We start from the raw sequence: 20491 nt of genomic DNA, 5'->3' as shown, positions 1-20491 counted from the left end.
CGGGGTGCTAGGATTGAGCCCCGCATCAGGCTCCCTGCTCAGCAGGGAGTCTCCTTCTCCCTCTCCCTCTGCCCTTTCCCTAGCTTTCTTTCTTTTCCCCTCTCTCTCTTAAATAAATAAATAAAATATTTTTTTAAAAAAAGAAAAAGAGTTGCCGTTTTTGAAATACTTCCATATAAAATAATTCTATGAAATTATTTTGAAGTAGCTCTCCGTTCGCCTCTCCCTTCTTCTCCTTGGTGATCGTATTGCCTTTCTGTTCAAAAAGCCTCTTAGAATCCCGGTTGATTGCAGTGGTGAATTGTGACAGAGTAACCTTGGGTTCCTTTTATGAGTTCTGTCAATCCGCTGCTCCCGGCTTTGTGCTGAAGCTTTAGAGTTCAGGGTGATTCTACCTTTTCTTTATGAAAACCAGTGGTTTTAAAAAAAAAAGAAAAGGAACGGATCCTAGGAGGAACTGGGAGGAAGCACCAAGGCCCTGAAGCTCTCTGAATATCTGTGCTGGGATGTCACCTTAAAGCCAGAAACAAATGACACCTTTGCTATTTCATGGGTTCCCCTCCACGCCCCGTTCTATTTTCCTCTTCATTAACTAGCAGTAATTCAACTCCTTGTTTTCATTAAATCATCAGTGAGTAATAATCACAGCTTGTTTGCTTTGCTGTTGCCTACTTTCTCACTTTGCAGTATCTCTTTAGAATAGGAAAGGCAGGCAATTGGCTTTTCTTGCTTCTTTGAACGTGCTTTTTCTTTTTTGTTTTCTGAGTAGATACAGATAACACCAAGTAAAATCAAGAAGCACAGGGATGTCCGGGTGGTTCAGTCAGTTATGCATTTGCCTTAGGTTCACATTGTGGTCTTAGGGCCCTGGGATCGAGCCCTGTGTCCGGCTCCCTGCGTCTTCGGGGAGACTGCTCTCCCTCTGCCCCTCTTCCTCTCCCCTCCCGCTGCTGGTGCTCACGCTCCGTCTCTGTCTCTCTCAAATAAATAAATATAAATAAATGAAATCTTTAAAAATAAATAAAAATCAAGCAGTATAGATAGGTATATAAGAAAAATAAGCTTTGGGGAAAGGTAGAGTTGGACCTACTCAAAGCAGATGGGACAGCAGGGACAGAGGGGCACAGATGTGGTTGGAGGCAAATAAGGAACGCGGGGCAGGTCTTCAGCAGTACCTGGAATCTGGGTCGATTAGAGTCAGCACGGAGGGCCAGCTAGGCAGTGTGGGTGGGGGAGAGAGAGATGAAGCCTTTGGAGCAGGGGTGAGACCAAGGCAGCGGTGTAGACTAGTTCACAATAGGAGAAGGGAGATGGGTTAGGAGACCAATATGAAAATGAGGTCTACTGCCATGAAGGCCCACACAGGGAAGGTGGTGTTGAGACCAGAAAAGAGGCCAAGGATGTCTGAACGTTCAGTGTTGTCCTTGCAGGTGGATGGTGAAGGGGTTCAGTGCATTTCATGAGCCAATCCAAGTAGAGCGGCGCTGAGCTGCAGGGAAGTGCAGTGTCTCCTCTGTGCTGAGACGGTGGAGGCCCCAGCCTCAGAATAGTTGGGGAGCATCATCGGGGATACAGCTGTTTCCGGTGCCCACTCCCACAAACCCAGGAGCCTGGAGGGGGTTTGAGCCGAAGCATGGTCCTTCTCTTTAGGCATCATTCTGTGAAGTGACAGACAAAGAAAATGAGAGCTGGGGTCTCATGGAGAAGCTGATCCTTTCACCAGGAAAACCCATCTATCCAGTCCTGAGAGCCAAGTGAGAGTAGGACTATTACTGGGTTGGGGAGACAAAGCCTGAGGGTGTGGTGGTGCCAGGCCCTGGAACCTCAACAGACCTAAGTCTCAAGCTTGTGGATAGTGTTTGGTAAGTGAAGTCCTATGAATGTACAGAGTTAGGGGACTGTGGATCTGGTGGGAATGTGGCTCTGCACCAAGGAGAAAGAGATTGTCCCTCAGTGGTTGGCCAAGACTTCTCCATGATTCATGCCACTTCTGTGAATCCGGGAGGAAGGAAGTGAGGGAGATGGGGTTCTCTGGTTTTGGCACACATGTCTTTCTATGATGCACCCTCCTGGGCCTGAAAGGAAGAACACTTCTCATACGTGGATGCCGTTATTCTTTTCATGTGGGATAAGTGCAGTAGTATTTTGCAAGGATTTTTGAGAGTGGAGCCATTTTTGGCTACAGCTGTATTATAAAAGTGAATTTCTAAATGGGTTATCTGGGGCTGATTTGCAAATATATTAAGGCCCTGGCAACTTAGAGACACTATAAAATTTATGAAAAGAGCCACAGCACTCTTTCTTTCCTTTTAGAGAAGCTCATATAACCCCTTAGAAACCACACATGATTCAAATGACTGAATGCTGTCAAAATTAAATCTAGCCACCACAAAATGAAAAGTCACATTTACGGTTCTGCTAAATCATTTTCTTGTCTTTTCTCTCTCTCCCTTTCTCTCTCTCTTTCTCTCTCTTTATAGACAAAACTCTGACTACTGTAGGAAAAAAAGTCATGATTCATGATCAAAAGTGGAATAATGAAAACGAAATCAACAAGGCAAGACAGAGGTGGAAACAGAACTCAACCATTTGCTGAGGCCGCGGAATGGAGCGCGGCTTGTCCTTTCCTGGGGTGGCTGAGACGTGACAAGCAGAGTGATCTGTTGTACAAAGCATGTTGTGAGAGAGATGGTGACCTCTTGTCTTTTTCTGTGGATCAGTGCTGTTGTGTGCCAAAGAAAATAGTTTTCCGTTTAAGATGGCCAGATCAGCTCAGCGGTAAGCACACAAACAGAACTGAGTCCCAGAAAAGAAGCCGTTTCTGGTGCTTTGCGTACGTCCAAGCCCCTACAAATGGAAGAAAGTTCCAATGCGCACTTCCCATGCTTCCAAGTCTAGGCATTGTGGTGAATATTCAGGAATCATTTACGAGACAGAATGTATTTTGTGGCAGGACAGAAGGGTGTGTTTTTCCAAGCAAACTGTGGTAAGCGTAGCGTTGAATGTGTTGCATGTCCGTGTTAGAAAACAGAATCCCGTCATCAGCTAATACAAATGATGTCCCAGAGCAGTGTCTGGTTCAAGCTTCTGTCAAATAGTTTCGCTTTTTTGCAGGGTCCCTGTGACTTCCCCACCGATGTACTTTTCTTTGTGAACTCTTGTATTGTTATGGTATCACTCAGGAACAGATCTCAGGATGGAGAGAATCATCAAACCTAAATAAAGCTTTTTCTTGTACTCACACTTCTTCTGAAGGGTCCTGAGAGGGGAGGAGGGTTCCTTCGGTAGGCTTTGTACCTGCCTGGATGAAGAGCAGGGGCCACTGAACTGTGCTGTCTACCAGCATGGCTGTGGGCATAAAACTTCAGGTGTAGGTATCAGGTTGACACAACTGTGGTGGGCTCCCAGGCTGGACAATAACCATGTGTTTTGGGGGAGGAAGTGTGGGAATAAGAAAGGTTTCCATGGGAAGTTATGATGCTTTCAGACATGGAGCATCAACATGGTTAATTCTTGGGCAGCATTGTATTAAAGGGAACCATGTGACTTGGAGGTCACCTGGGCTGCTACTGGGAAACACTCAGAACACTATTCTCTTCCTTTAGGAGGATTTGTTTTCGTGTTCTCTGTAACCTAAATCAAATGTGTGCCTGGCCAGTTCTGTTCTTCTTCCCTCTCCCTCCTCAAAGTGGTAGACATGAAGGCAGGTAAACCAGAAAAGGCCCCGATGCAAATAGTTTGTTGGGTTTTTTTGTTTTGTTTTTGTTTTTAATGTACAAGTAATATGTAATAAGACAGGAAGATGGTGGATCGGAAGAGTACCTCCAAGGGGAGAAAGTGAACACAAAGCTTCGTTTGATAAAAGAGAACTGACAGAGAAAATTATTTTCCTACAAGAAAGGTAGCTGTTCTCTTCCAGAAGACTATGGATTTCCAACGTGGATTTTGGATATCTTCTGCTTTCACTGAACATTGCATCTCACCAGACACAAGGAAGGGTCTAGAGGGGAGGTGGGTGCTGTCCTCTCAGACAAAGCTTGTACAGATTCCTGAATCATGGATTTGCTAAAGTGACTGTATATACTTATATTCATAATTTAAATGATTAATTCTGGTCAGATAAATGTTGTTAAATTTTAAAAATGTTTTATTACATTACATCAAATAAAGTTTATTTGTAGCTGTAATAAAGCAAATTAAGTAACGATTTTTAATGGAAGGTCTGCTGTCTTGAATATTGCTCTACGTAGAACAGCAGAAGGTCAACCAAGTTTTGTATGTTTTGCTAAAATCCTAACAGGTAGTTAAGACCATCTATAATTTATTGTGTTTCACTATGAGGATTTATCCAGCTCGTAACTTTTTTTTTTTTTTTTTTTTTAAGAATGACTCTTCATTCCTTGACTTAATTAGTGGGCATTTACTGGGCTTATGCCATATTCAGCACTGTGGACATCAAGGGAGCAAAGACGGATAAAGCAGGTCCTTACTCTGAAGAAGTGTGCCATTAGAGAGAAGATATACGTTTCTCAGATAGTTGCCATATCACACAGTGAACGGTGTGGCAGTGTGTAGGGAATGTCCTATTTCTTTCCTGTAGTAGAAGACAAGGCATTATGGTTAATTGGGTTGACTCAGGTTTTTAAATAAGTTTGTTTAATTTTTTTTTTTTTTTTTTTTTTTTTTTTTTGGTCATGACCTTAGTTCTTCACATTGGCTCTTTATCATGCCTGACTCGAATGCTTGGTTATTGAACTCTGCTTTCTTGGCTACAGGGGCTGGCCAGTGTGCACTGTGCTTTACGAGCATAGCTGCCAAAAGAAAGGAGGGAGTAGAAACTGAGAAAGAATGAGAGAAATCTCAGACACTTTATACTGCTTCCCACATGACATAATTTGTGCCAAAGGTACAGCTTTTGTTTTAACCCAGAATTGGGGAAATCACTGAAAGAAACACTCTACACATATTTTATGAGTGTTCAGCAAGAATGGCTGTGATGACTCATGTCTCTTCTCACTCAGGGGTGTCAACTGTCAGCCTGCAGGGCTGGGTATTGGGAAATGGTGCTTAGGAAACAGTACTTGTAAGCTGTCACTTAGTGATGGTTACTTCGTGTTTGATTTTGTTATGTTCATATTAAGCAGGGGCACGCATAGAGTTCCTGTTTTCTGGAAATGGTTTCATCATTCTTAAAGCCTTTGCCACAGTGTCATGTGCTTGACATGCTTGTATATGTTTTTAGTGATCATATTTTCATGTAGTTTTATTAGATGCATTGATCATAGGCATAATATCAATGAAGATGCAGACAATTTTTCAGATAGTTTATGCTAATATACTGATTGCTTGAACTGCCATCTGGAGGTGGCAGGCATTTTCCTTGCAGCATTTTGACTCTCAGCAGAGTCCTCCATTTAAGGGATAGAAATGTTTACAAAATCCTGCATTTTCCAACAGTCGATGCTTCCCATCTCAGGACCTTCACACATGCTTTCCACCTTCTGTCTGGAAGATTCTTCATGTTTTCAATTATTTATTTAATGTATATATCCATCATAGTTTAGTACATCTTCAGGGGTGATTATAGTGTGTGTCTGTTTCCCTCATCAATATGCCCAACACTTTGCACTGTGCTTGCAACATATGTAGGAAGCATGTAAAAAATATTTCTAAATGGGAAAGAAAGAAGGAGGTGGAGGGAAAGAGGAAGGCCAGGGTTTACTTGGCATCCTTGTTAATTTTCAGAGGAGACTATCGAGGAAACTTGGTGTGATCAAGTGACATGTTCAATGAGTGGGACAGGAGGGGCTGGAATTAAGCTCTCCTGTGTGCAGTGTAGGGCAGGCCCTCCACGACAGGGTGCTGCTCCTTTTGCATGAGCTTCTCATATCAAGAGAGCAACCTTTTCTTAATTTTCTGCACTAGTAGAGCAGAGCCATGTATGTGTTATGGCCCATATGTTGAAACTTGTTTATCTACAGCTAGCCAGATGGTCCCTCCCAGTGCACAAAGAAGCCATTCTGAAATTTTCAAGGGGTCAGTGCATTTAGGAAGCACTGGGAGAAACGCATGTTGTGATGTCATTCCTTCCTTAGTTCAAGCAGTGTAGATCACAAAAGGAAAACCTGGTCAGACAATCAGTGTGAAACAGGCAGACCTTGAGAACCAACTCAGGGGATCCAGTTCCCAGAGACAAAAGTTTATTTAACTGGATATCTCTTTGAACTTGCTTCATCTACATCTTCTCTGGAGAAGGAAAGTAATTTCTTTACTTAAAAAAACTTTGCTTTTAAGCTCCTGCTGGCTAAATAAGTTAAAAAAACAAAAAACAAAAACATTGCTTATGCAATCCAAGCAACAGAAATGTGATGTGATCATCAATACACAATGTAAAAGCAAAATTTACTACGCTAATAGGAAGCAGAAAATGAGAGAAGTTGACAGCCATTGGATGTAGACTTGAAGATAACAATTACATTGGGTATTTGGCATTAAAAAAATGCTGAGTGAAGGGAATTAAGACATATTGTAACTATGGCTCTCAGAACACACATGAAAGCTTAGGTTCTAGTCAAACTATAAAATTTATGCTCAGAGATTATAGAACAAAGGGAAAGTAATGGACAAGAAATATTCAAGAGGCTGTAAAGAAAGGAAAGTCTGATGCATGATTCTTCCTCTAAGAAATTCATTTTTCCACTTCCTCATTTATTCCTATACATATTTATTATATATGTCAGAGTCTGAGCACTAAAACCTAGTGGTGAATTAGAGAGAACTGATTTCCATTCTTGTGAAGCTAAAAATCTATAAAGGAAGCTTAATGTTACACAAATGATTCTAATCCAGTGTGATATGTATTACGATAAGGCAAATACAAGGAGGTTCAGAAAGGAGTGCACACTTCAAAATATTGATGAGAACATTTCAATCTTACTGGAGGAGAGAACTGATCATCCAAAGTAGCAGATGGTAAGAAATATCTAGACTTTATCTTTGATGTATATTATGTAATAACTTTAATGATGCCAAATTACCTTTCTTAATTACATTTTGATTGGGCTATTATTAAAATGGTCTTTGTTCTCTTAATCCACACAGTCTCACAGTGGGAGAGATGGCACAGAGCAGCTACAAGAGAGCAGAAAGTCTGCTATGAACATACAAGTTTGTCACCTCTAGGAAAAAGATATAACCGTATCCACAGAGAATTGTAGAATCTCATGGATGATCTAGAGTAAACTCCTACTGTTTAGCAGGTGAGAATGTGCTGAAGTAGAGTTGTGGTTTTGTCCGAATTTGTTTAAAGGAGAGTGGTGGAAAGCCATGCTGTCTTTGGTGAAGAGGTTTTAAAAACTGTCGTGTAGCTGTGTGTTTGCAAAATACAATAAAATAGAGTGAATTAGAAGAGAAGTGAGGTAAAAATACAAAATATAAGTTCAATTTTTTTTCTTACTAGGTTTGGTAGACCTAAAATTACAGTTCAGTAAATATGGTCAGAACAAACCTAACGTGGAGAAACAAACAAACAAACAAAAAATCACAAACACTGGCCATTGTCTCCTGCAAATGTACAGTTAGGGAAAACCAAGCCATGCCTAGACTAAGAAATGACCAGCACAATCATGAAACACTTAGGACACTGTGGACAAGGCTCTCCCCCAGCATGCTGTGGTGTGTGTGAGGCAGAGGTGCTGTGCCGACAGGGCAGGGGAGGACAACGCCTGGCTTATGAGCCATGCAGAGGGGTGGCCCGCAATAACCAATCAGAGCCTGCAAACAACCCAGCTTTCCCCCTGTGTTCCTCCTCTTTAATTATCCCCCAGTTAAATTGAGCCCAGAATGTTGCCCTGAAGACACTGAAAGATATTTAATTTTTAGAATGATTATATTAACCAAACTGTGCTTAAATAGGCCAGAAAAATAGAGACTAAATTTTGACAGCGTCAACAATAGTTCGAAGGTGAAAGTTTGTGATATAGGAAAGATGAAGTTTCATCTGAAGTAACCACTCTGCCTTCTGCCTTAAACCTACCATGTTCAAAATTTTACTCTAAGTAAAAATTATCTAGTGAGCTTGTTTTTTTTTTTTTTTTTAAGGATTTTTTTTTTCTTTTGAAGGAAGCTCCATGACCGACGTGGGGCTTAAACACATGACCCCAACATTAAGTGTCACTCAGTTGCCTGACTGAGCCAGCCAGGCACCCCTAGGGAGCTTGTTAAACATGAAAACTCCTGGGCCCCATTTTCAGAAATTCTGATTCATTATGTCGTGGGGTGCAGTGGAGGGTGAAGAGGGCCATTAGCCAACCTACCGGGTGATTCTGGTACAGCTGAGCTGGGTTCTAAGCATTGAGAATTGCTATTCCCAAACATGCTGGCAGAATGAATCATGTAGCTGATTCTGTGTGCAGTTAGTGTGGAAAAGCATAATGAATATGAAATAATCGTTTCTAAATCTTTTGTATATAGTTCAAGCATCTTGTCAGAGAAACACACAGGACACAAATTCTCTCACAAAGTCTTTAGTTCTCAGTCCCTGCACCAGAAATCCAGCAGTTTTGTGGAAGAAAATAACCCCCAGATCACCTTAGATCGTTTTCAGTTATATGTAGGGACATATGGATTTTGTTTTTAAGTCCAGACCTGATTAATTCCTACAATATTGAGTAACTCCAGGAATTAACTAATTAATATTGGTGGTAGCACAAGATCAGCTGAGAATCAATGCCTCACCTTTCTGTCCCCATGCCAAGCAGCTGATCAAATGTTTGTCAACAAAGCAAAGACTAGATCTTTGAAAATATGTGTTGGATATTAGCCATTGAGAATGAGACGTTGACCTTGACCACGGTCCTCACTTTTACGTGTGTGTGTGTGTGTGTGTGTGTGTGTGTAATGTCAGTGACTAATACAACTCACATAGGTTGGGTGTTTCTTACTCATTGGTCATTATGATAATCCTCACAACAGCCCTAAGAGGGGGTTTTTATCTCCATTTTGTGAGAGACCTGATGCGTATGGCATTTGAGGACATTAACCTGTAAGTAGCAGAACAGCCCTCTGGCTGATGTGTACTTTTTCTTACATCCTTCCTTCCATTCCACAAAATGCATCTCAGTGATACCGACTGGTTCTGTGGGACTGGAAGTATGTATCTGAACTCTGAGAAACTCTTGGGTCACTGAATTCCCCATAGTAGTTGTTCAAGGTTAAAGCCTGGATAATGAGAAGAAGGCAAAGGTGTCATTCCTACTTCCTAATCCTATTCTTGGTTTCCTCCGTATCTGGGTACCTAGCATCTCAGTGTTTTCTCCTGGTTTGTAATTCTATTGCAGCTTGCCTGTGTTGGTTAATTTTATGTGTTAATTTGACTGGATCACAGTGTGCCCAGAGATTTGGCTAAGCATGATTTCTGGGTGTGTCTGTGAGGGTGTTTCTGGATGAAATTAGCATTTGAATCCATAGACTGAGTAAAGCAGATCACCCTCCCTAGTGTGGGTGGGCTATGTCCAATGCCTTGAGGGTCTGAATAGAACAAAAAAATTGGAGAGTGGGAGAATTAACTCTCTGCCTGACTGTCTGAGCCGGAATATTGGTTTTCTCCTGCCTTTGGACCGGGACCACCAGCCTTCTGATTCTCAGGCCTTTGGACTTGGACCAAACTACACCACCAGCTTCTCCTGGGTCTCCAGCTTGCAGCCAGCACGTTGTGGGACTTCTCAGCCTCCGAAATCACGTGAGCAATTCTTATAATAAATCTCTCTCTCTCTCTCAATGAAACTCTCTATGTAGATTATATGTGTGTATGTATAACTATATCAATAGAATATTGTTTTACATTTATATAAAAGCGTATATGGGACATATATATCAATAACCTATGTATAATACATATAAAAATAACCCACTGGTTCTGTTTGTCTGAGGAGCCCTAATATGCTTCCCCAATTGCTATTGCCCCTATAACATGTGCCTTTATATATTCTGCTCATTAAAACTTATCTCTTCTGTGCCCAACTCATCTTTTGCTGTCTCTAAACAGTCAAGCCAATGAGTCAAATACACGAATCCATATTCAGGCGCAATGTCCCCTTCCTGCAAGGTACAGAGTTGAGATAAGCAATTCCTTGGATCAATGTCCGAACCTGAGAGAGTGTGGGTAGGAGCTTCAGACAGCGTGACAAGTTGGTGGGGGCAGTAGCCCCTCTCATCATACCTGCGTGCCTCCTTCATTGTCTAGGATTCACGATCCTATGGCTGCTTCGTTACTTATAGACCCCAGGGGCCCCTGCACCTGAAAACTTGCTGCTCTCCAGATCCATCCATGTGACTTGGGCCAGGTCTTTCTTCAGCTCACAAGGGAGCTAATGACTGGCTTTTAATGTGACTTAATTAATTAATTTTTTAAAAAGTTGGTATTTTTAAGCAACCTCTACACTCAGCATGGGGCTTGAACTTACAACCCTGAGATTAAGAGTCACACACTCAACCCACTAAGCCAGCCAGGCACCCCAACGACTACTAGCTTTTGAGAGTGGAAATGAATGAGGGCAATTAAATAATAGCTGAGCTATGTCAGGGAGGCTTGGCCAGTTGCCCCCAGCCTGGTCTCTGTGGAGACATGCTCCTGGGAGGCTTTAGCTGCTCTTCCACCGGAAGAGAGCAATTCCAGGGAAGAATGTTTGCTGTCACCCCCATTTTCCCATCAATTTCCTCATCAATGGCTCTGTATGAAATGTTGGAATCTATTTTGGAAGTGGAGATAAAATTACCACCTGACACTACTCTGGGTACATGAATCAAAGATTACACTTTATACTGTTTATTCTCCTGGCTCTTAGAAATTTAATTGCAGCAGGCTTTTAAATATTGGCTTTTAACTTATCTGCAACCAAAAAAAAAAAAAAAAAAAGATTTAGTTAATTAAATCAGTTAAGGGAAAATTGGACCTAATTCCCATTCATCCATTTGGATCATGCAAAGCACAGACTTTTTGGATGGAAACCATCCCTTAAATATTAAATATTATAACATAATTTGTAGTGAGGCACACAAGTTTACGGCCCTACTGTGTAATTTAGACTGAGATAGAATGTCTTCACTTCCGTATTACCACACAGAAATAAAAAGGATACCTGTTTATGTAATTTATCTACCATTGGTGAGGACAGATGAGAAAAAGACTTATGTTTTCATGAAAAGAATTCATAACCAGAGTTTTAGAATGATCTTATTGGACAAGTCTGAGCTTCTGAAAAAATAAAGCAGAGCTTTTAAATTTGATATTTCAAAAAAGTGGAAAAGAATGAAGTGTCATAAACACCCTTTCATCTATTATGTTGTCATTTTGTCACATTTTCAAGTCCTTATTAATAAAAAAATTAGTAATACTAAAGGACCCCTTTTGTCCCTTTTATTATTAGAGGTGTCTGATACTGGGAAAGTTGTCTAATCTCTGTATTTCTGTGCCTCCATCCTTTCCTCTGTAAAATGGGGATAATACTGTCCAGTACCTTCTGGGGTTTTGAAAGATGTGAATGAGTTAACAGTGTAAAGAATGGAGAACGGAGCAGAGCTTCATGAGTGCCCTCCTGTGCCATTGTTCTTACCCATCCTCTTCCATCCCATTCCCCTGGCATAAGCAGGCACTTTCTACATCCTTCTAATCAGTGCTTGCCTGCTTTTAATACACGATGGTTGCATTTTTTAAAAGTTTCCTTAACTATCTATTTTACACGTTTGCCGCACTGTGTCTGCCATCCTTCTGCAACCTGCTTATTTCTCAGTGCCAGGTTTTTGAGGGCTCTTCCTCTTGGGAGTTACAGATCAGGTTTATCCATTTTAATTGCACTGTAACACTTGGCTAGTGGAATATTCGTGACTCAGTCCTCCATTTTTGCTCTGATGGGCATTTAGTGTATGTCTAGATTTTTGTAACTATAAAGAATGCTGCTATGAGCATTTATGGATGTACCATGCTACATATATTAGGGGATGTTTCTGCTATATGAGGCTTCCCAGCCCTTTTCACTTGGGTCCCTCTGCCAGATGTCACTGTGCCTCTAAACGAAGGCTACCCTGAGAGCTGAAGAGGTCAGTCTCTTGTGGCACAACCGTAACCCAATTTAACCATTTAGTGCAGATGTGTTGGGAAACCCTGCCCAGAATACTGGACTTCAAATTAAGGTATGGGCACTGTGCCATTACCAATGCCACCCCCCCACCCCTGTCCCGGCTTCATATGCACATAGGCACAAGCGCGCGCACGCACACACACACTGGAATTTCCCCAGTATGATGGCTGTTAGCATAATGGATTTTCGCATTCTAAACTTGACATGCCTGAGGGCCACCTGTACTGTCCATCTCCTCATTCACTACCACTTCTTTCCATTGTCCGAAAGAAAGGTCTTTTACCTATCTAGGAACTTAATATAGTGCTGTGCCCCAAAGGGACAATTCAAAATATTTTGGGATCCACATAGTCTGCTTTAATTAAGGGCCTATAAGTCTGCAGTAGAGCCTCATGTCTTTCCTTGCACATATTTCTGTTAAAGGCAAAAACTTGGGTGAAATTTAAAATTCAGGTAAAAGACAGGATGTCTAGTTAAATTTGAATTTCAGATAAACAGCAGGTAGTTTTGTATTATTTTAGTACAAGTATATTCTCAAATAATATGTCTCAGTAGTGCCTTGGGAACATTTATATTAAAAAATTGCTGAAATTCAAATTTAATTGGGCATCCTGTGTGTGTGTGTTTGTGTGTGTGTGACAGACAGACAGACAGAGTGAAATAGAGTAGAAAAAACTCATGTTGCAAGTAAGCTAGTGTTTTATATCTTTTCGAACATTTAATCAGATTTGTAGAAGAAATATTTCCATTACTTTTACAAAAAGATTATTGGACATTATAAATCCATATACACTCTTCATTTGGACTTAAATTTCCTGCTCATTATCACCAATTAACCAATTCTCAGCTCATTTGTTCATTTTTATCATGTACTTACTAGATTTATGTAACTTTGGTATATTTAGTGAAATTTATTATAAAAAATGCACTTAATCATTAATATACTATTGGTAAGCTTCATACTGCTAGTAACCCCATTACTTTTATTTTGTTGTTAATTTCATGAGTCCTGTTTCATTTTAGCAATAAGTAATATTCATAATTGGATACAGGAACTAAATGAAAAAAAATTGTCCATTCATTCCATCATAAACATTTCTAATCAAAATTTATACTTTTACATTTAATACTTACCAATATGTGCAATACATTTTGGTTTTGGCCAATAGTAATTTAGTAGTAATTCATGTAATAATAATTAGACATAATAAGAATTAGTAATGTGAATTACTACTTAAAATAGTTATTTATTGATAACTTTTGAAATCAAGAAAAACACTTTTTTTGAGGAAAAAAATTCTTAACTATCTCTTAAAGGTACATTTTTATGTGTATTTTTTGCAGATAAAAATTTTTTGCACATATCTGTAACAGGTGATAAGTTGATCAAAATAGGATGTTCAAACATAAGAATACATTATGTTAAGATAAACTTCAGTGAGATGTGCAATGGAAATACAAGTTTAAAAAAAAAAGATAAATTTTCCAAATGTTAAACAAGAGCAGTTTGTGTAATTTTAAAATAGATAGTATTTGTTATCTGATACCACTTTTGAATAGATTTAAATGAATGACATCACTGTTTTATTTTTTAAATGTCAGTATTTCTAACAATTGCAAACTTACATCTTCTGCAACTATTCACATTTGTGATTTAAAGTTTTACATGTCCAAAATTTGCAAGTGGCTGTATAGTTTTTCAGAATTACCTTATGGAGTACATGTGCAAAAAATGTAGGAGCCCAACAGCTCCATAGCTCGCCTGATTGCTGTGTAGGAGTCAGTGTATATCCTTAACGAGATTTTGCCAAATTCTGAGTCTTTGCCCCATTTTATACTCCCACTAACAGTATATGAGAGTTCTTACAGTTTCACATTTTCTCAAACACTTGGCATTCACAAATACTCAACTTTTAAGGTTTTGCCAGTCTGAAGGGTGTGAAATGCTATTACTTTGTGGTTTTAGGTTTGTGCTTTCCTGATTACTGGTGGGGTTGAACTTCTTTATCGTGTGTGGTTGGCCACCGGTCATATCCTCTTCTGTGAGCTGCCTTCCTCATATCTTTGACTGTTTTCTAATTGTTAATGTATATATTTGTAACATGGGGAACTTGTTTTTTATAACATGTTGATTTTTGCCGCTTATTTTGGGGCAAACACCTTTATACTACTCTACCTACTAAGTATGACATAAAATGTGTGCTTCAAACATTGCATATGCAGACAACAGAAATTTCTGGGAATATTTGTCCAGGGTTGCCATTGCAGGTAGGTGGGATTTTCTAGACTTGAACGATTTGGGGTGGTGGTGGTGGGGGGGATGATATAAAGATGAATACAGTTTCTTATTTTCCACAACAATGTTTATTAATCTATTACCAAATGAAAGTAGAAAACCCTCAGAATGGGATTATTTTTCAGACAATTCTCATTTTAAATGCATTTTATTTTTAACTCTGAAATATTCAAGAATTATGTTGGTAAAGTGCTTGTTCGAGGGAGGTGGGCACCTTTGGCAAAATGCCATCCCAGCTGATCTTTAGGGGCACACTACAGATAATCAGGTGAGAGGAAGTTCTAGAACAACTACCACAGTCCTGGAAACTGATATCTTTGCACCTAGAACAGTTCTTATAATCTGGGAAGTGGAGGGGAGTTTGAGAGAGGAGAGAGTTGCAAGAGATTTTCCGGTATAAACAGTACATGGGGTACAAAGCAGTGACTCTTTGTGATCCTTTTTAATCGCTTTTATTTTTGGTAATCTACTTTTTTTTTCCTTCTTGACAAATTTCAATAATTACAATAATTGGGAAAAATAGGATTCTTTTTGTTGAAATTCACCTGGCAGACATCTTTGAAATGATGTTTTTATTCAAAAAAAGTTTAATTGAATTTTTCCACAACCAGTTAGTCAGCACACTCCTTTTTGATAACTTTCAGAAGAATCCGTAATTGATCAGAGGAAAGCAAAACGATATCCCTTCACCCATTCCTATTTGAAAAGAATATGCCTGGTTTTCAATGCAGTGTGTCTCTATGGTGTCTGGTAGAATTGAAACCATGAAAATTGTTAGTCAGATTCTAATGATTTGGGGAAGTTCTGGCTTGCTTCCCACCACTGACATGCAGGAATGTGCTGAGGTTCTGACCACTGACATGCAAGAAGGTACTAAGATTCTCACTGCTGACCTGTAGGCATGTACTAAGATTGGCCTCATGCACCCAGTGTTCAAGAAATAGGTTCACCTAAATAGGGTTAAAACTGTATGAAACCCAGGAGTCCCCAGTCTTCACAGATTCTCTCCTTGGACACCCTGAGTCACATGGGGCATCAGGGAATCCTGTCTTCATTATCTTTCCCTCCCCAGGTATCTGAGAAATTTGCAAGTGGCTGCTTAGTTTTTCAAAATGACTTTATGGGGGTACATGTGCAAAAAACCTGTAGGTGGCCAATAGCTCTACAGCATGCCCAAAGTGAAAAACCATCCACGTCTCTCCTTACCCCGTGTCGATCGTTCCTCATCACTTCAGTCAACTGTCCACCGTTTTTAGGTCGCTTCTTGACACTCGGTGGCCATCTTCTTCTTCCTCCTCTTCTATTTCTGCTACACAGCAAAGGCAGGTTTGGACCTTGGCTTATGTCACAGGTGAGATCAGGCTGTCACACCGAGCAAACATTGCATGTGTGTCTGTCAACAAAGGAATTACAAGATAGAAAATATGACAGTGGATCACTGCCCCACAGTCCACTGGCCATGCCTGTCTACCACCGGGAATTTTCCCGAGCTCCCAGCTCCACCGGCCTCTCCCCACAGTGGGAAGGCCTTGGACAGGCCAGGCTCTGTTCATCCTGCTGGCATGTAATGTGAAGGAAAATCAGTCCTTTCTGAAGCAGTACCTATTACCTCTTCTATTCTAATATGCCCCTGGTTACAAGATGTGGATTATTCGGCAGGCCTCTCGCCCGGTCGGGGATTTGTTTCCATAGGCGCTGATTACAAAGGCGTGGGGGAACAACAAAGGCAAGTTCAGAAACCCAGGGCAAACATCAGAGAAGCTGTCACCACCTCAATAAAAGGATGAGAAGTGGGAGATGTTACAGAAACCCGTAGGGAGAGAGAATGGTAGAGCAGGCTGCCTGAGTCAGGTTCGGGCCAGGGAAACACCAAGGCAGTGCGTGCTCTGCCCTCTCTCTCCTCCTCCTTCCCATCCCCCACCAGGCCTACCCATGGGTCCTGTTGGAGCTGAAGCAGAGGGCACAGGAGCATGTCTGCATGGTGTCAAGATCACAAGAAATGTGGAAAGTGGACCTGGATGGACAAATAGGAGACCTTTAAGAAGTCAGTACAAAAGACCTTTAGGAAGCCGGTTAGACTATGAGACACTGCTCCCTAACCACCTAGATTTTTAGTTTATACTTCCTGAACTAAAGAACGCTGTTCGACATATAAAGAAAGGGATTTATTTTTTATCATGTAGTACATTTATGAATTTAAAATAACTTTACAAGGGCGCCTGGGTGGCTCAGTCATTAAGCATTTGCCTTCAGCTCAGGTCATGATCCCGGGATCCTGGGATCAAGACCAACCTCGGGCTCCCTGCTCAGTAGGAAGCCTGCTTCTCCTACTCTCCCTGCTTGTATTCCCTCTCTCACTGTCTCTCGCTTTCTTTCAAAAAATAAAATCTTTTAAAAAGGTTAAATAAATAAAATAACTTTACATGTCAATGCCATATAATAGTGTAATCATTCTGAAAATATTTTGTGCCAGCTATTTTTTTTTTTTCCAGTGGCCACAATAATAGTTCTTGTCCCATATGGGCTTCTAGAACCTTACTAATTCCACATGAAGAAGGAAAGCCTATTTCCTCCTGCTTGTATCTGGGAGAGTTTGTGACTTGCTTGTAACGCATAGAAAGCATCAGCTCTGGAATGATTTCTGAAGCTAGGTCTGAGAAGATGATGCAGGTGCCACTTGGCTTGTTAGAATATTTGTTCTAGAACCCAGGCCCTCCGTGTTAACAGTCTCAGTGGTCTGTGGCTGCCATGCTGAGAGGAAACCCAAACCCATCCAACTCCTGAGGAATCACATGGAAAAGCCCACCGCATGAAGGGAGAAAGAAGCTTTGCCTGTTTCCAGCTGCTCCTGCTTCCGCCACCTCTGCTATGTCCATTCCAGCTTCTAAGGGGCTGCAATCGCATGCAATATTTCTTGACCAAAACTACCCAGCCAAGCCCTTGCTGAATTCCTGGCCCATAGAAACTGTGAGAAATAACAAAGGGATTGTTGTTTTAAGCCACCCAGTTTTGAGGTGATGAAGTGATACGACAGCAATGAACCAAAGCAATTTTAAATGTCAATTACACTCAACGGATGTAGAACCAATAATGTGTATAATTAGCGGAAGTCATGGCAATATGAATAACCATGGCCAAGTTTGCACCTGCACAGGCAATGACAACGATGTCATGTTGGTCCCCTGGCCAACAGCAGTTGTGAAATGCCATCTATTTTAAGATGCGTGGCAGTGGAAAAAGCCTATGCTACTTAGCATTGAAAAAATGTGGTAAAATTGGTGCAACAGAGGGACAAAGGCAGTGAAAAGAGGCAACTGGTAGGTAAGGTGAATTATTTTGAAAAAAACTTAATATTTTGTCATTAAGATGATACATGCTCATTAACAAAAAATAACAAAACAAAACATAGGAACAAGTGCAAAAAAAATCTACTAAGGCAGTAAAATCACCCAAATCTCACCATCCAGAGATAAACTCCTAGATTTCTAAATGTACATGAATACACATATAGAAATGTGGGCATATGCATGCTTTATAAATAAATTCATCCTACACGACAGCCTGTTTTTGTCTCACTTGAAAACATGTTGATTTCATGTTTCTACCTCAATAGATAAGATACTACCTTACTTCTTAATGATAGAATATCTTATTTACTTAACCAATCATTTAATGATGGAGATTTTGTTCTGCTTCATCTGTTCAATTTTGCCTATATGATGATGCAGCCAGGTACATCTATGCACATATGTTTTCCCTCTTGTGTAACTATCTCTTTGTGGAGAATTTCTAGATACAAGATTTTTAGATTGAATGGGTTGCCCAGTTATAATTGTGGTTGATAAAAATGCCTCCCAAAAAGGTTGTATCCATTCATACTCCTATCAACAGCTTTTGAAAATGTCCATTTTCTGTCTCCTTTGCCAAAGGAGCAGTGCAGAGCATATTACCCCAAAGTGTGCTGTTTTAATATGTTGATTATTTTGAATTAAAGGCACTTGAAAAATGGCAGTTGCAAGATGGGCACTCTGACCCTCCTTTTCATTCCTGAAGGTAGGAGATAAACCTCCCATGTGAAAGGTGTCCTCTGTATACCAAAAGGAAGGAAAACATTCTTATCACCAGTGACAGGGAACTGAGGTTGAAAGAAATCTGTTCAAGCAGACCTTGTTAAAATATATCTTATCTTCCCTTAGGCTCCCCATACACTTACTTCTCTGCAATTGCCTCTCTTTGTTCAACCTACTGTAAAGCCTGTAGGTTTTACCAATTCTTTGGGCCTCATTCCTTAGGAAGGCTCCTATGTCATGTAAAACTTAATATAAATGTGTGTGTTTTTCTCCTGTTAGTATGTCTTATGTCAGTTTAATTCTCAGGCCCAGCTGGAAAACCCTAAGAGGATAGAGGTAAAAATTTACCCCCCTACAAAAATGTTTGGGTTGTCATTCATCTGATGCCAATATTATGGTTTTAAAAGATTTCTTTTAAAAAATTGTAGGATACGAAATCAAGATACAAAAATTCATTGTGTTTCTATATTAATAACAAACTATCAGAAAGAGAAATTAAGAAAATAATCCCATTTATAGTTGCATCAGAAAGAACAAAATACTTAGGAATAAATTTAACCAAGTAAGTGAAAGACCTATACACTGAAAATTATAAGACATTAATGAAAGAAACTGAAGAAGACACAAAGAAATGAAAATATACTCTGTGCTCATGGATTGGAATAATTAATATTGTTAAAATGTACATATTATCCAAAGTAATCTTCAGATTTAATGCAACCCCTATCAAAATTCTAATGTCATTTTTCACAGAGCAAGAACAAACAATCCTAAAATATGTATGGAACCACAAAAGACCCCAAATAGCAAAAGCAATCTTGAGAAAGAAGAATAGAGCTGAAGGCAGTGCTTTCCTAAATTTCAAGCTATATTTCAAAGCTATAATAATCAAAACAATATGGTTTTAGTATAAAAAAACACATAGATCCATTCGACACAATAGAGTATCCAGAAATAGACCATGCCAGTGTGGTCAATTAATTTTTGACAAAGGAGTGAAGAATATACAGTGGGGACAGTGTTTATTGAAGGCAGTGTCTTCAGTAAATGGTGTTGGGAAAACTGGACAGTCACATACACAAAAAGAAAGAAACTGACCACTATCTTACACCATACACAAATATAAACTCAAAACAGTGAAGACTTGAACATAAGGCCTATAAAACTCCTAGAGAACATACAAGCAATAAGTTCCTTGACATAGGTCTTAAAGATGATGACTTTGGATTTGACACCAAAAGTAAAAGCAACAAAAGCTAATAGACAAGTAGGACTACATCAAACTAAAAAGCTTTTGCATGCAAAGGAAACCATCAACAAAAGGAAAAGGCAAACTACTGAGTAGAAGAAAATATTTGCAAAATCATGTGTCTGGTAAGGGGTTAATATCCAAAATATAGAAAGAACTCCTGCAACTCAAAAGCAAGAAAATATGGTTAAAAAATGGGCAGAGGATCTGAAGACTTTTTTCCACAGAGGACATATAGGTATATGAACAAAGATATGTGAAAAAAATGCTGATCACTAATCATCAGGGAAATGTACCTGTTCAAATAGTTACTGTCAAAGAGGTAAGAAACAACACATATTGGCAAGGATGTGGAGAAAGGGAAACTTGTGCACTGTAGGTGAGAACATAAATTGATATGATTATCATGGAACACAGTAGTGGAGGTTCCTTAAGAAATTAAAAATAGAACTATCATCTGATCCAGCAACCCCACTTCTGGATATTTATCTGCAAGAAACAAAAACACTCAAAAAGATATATGTACTCCTATGTTTATTGCAACATTATTTACAATAGACAAGATACAGAAACAACCTAAATGTCCATCGACAGATGATTGAATAAAGACACTGTGGACTATATATACAATGGAATATTATTCTGTCATTTAAAAAAGGAATGAGGGGTGCCTGGGTGGCTCAGTGGGTTATGATGATCCCAGGGTCCTGGGATTGAGCCCTGCATCAGGCTCTCTGCT

At 39.8% G+C, this 20491-nt stretch overlaps 1 protein-coding gene across 4 annotated transcripts in view; it reads left to right on the top strand.

Annotated features, from left to right (window-relative positions):
- Nucleotides 1-9669, top strand: part of HTR7 (5-hydroxytryptamine receptor 7) — an 85683-nt gene extending 76014 nt beyond the window's left edge. Inside the window, exons 3-4 of one of the 4 annotated variants that reach the window (XR_004278595.1) lie at nucleotides 7102-7259; nucleotides 9631-9669. Coding sequence is in view for 2 of the 4 variants with exons in the window: in XM_032312660.1 (XP_032168551.1) it covers nucleotides 7102-7159 (58 nt within the window). In the remaining 2 variants the exon portion in view is untranslated. Of the gene's footprint in view, nucleotides 1-2480; nucleotides 4315-7101; nucleotides 7834-9630 lie in introns of those variants that run through there. The other 3 variants (XM_032312660.1, XM_032312662.1, XM_032312661.1) reach the window with 3 other exon arrangements.
- The last annotated feature ends 10822 nt before the right edge of the window (nucleotides 9670-20491 follow it).

This window comes from Mustela erminea, chromosome 14 (assembly GCF_009829155.1).
Source record: "Mustela erminea isolate mMusErm1 chromosome 14, mMusErm1.Pri, whole genome shotgun sequence".
Classification (NCBI taxonomy): domain Eukaryota; kingdom Metazoa; phylum Chordata; class Mammalia; order Carnivora; family Mustelidae; genus Mustela; species Mustela erminea.
This window is presented reverse-complemented; position numbering and strand designations above follow the sequence as displayed.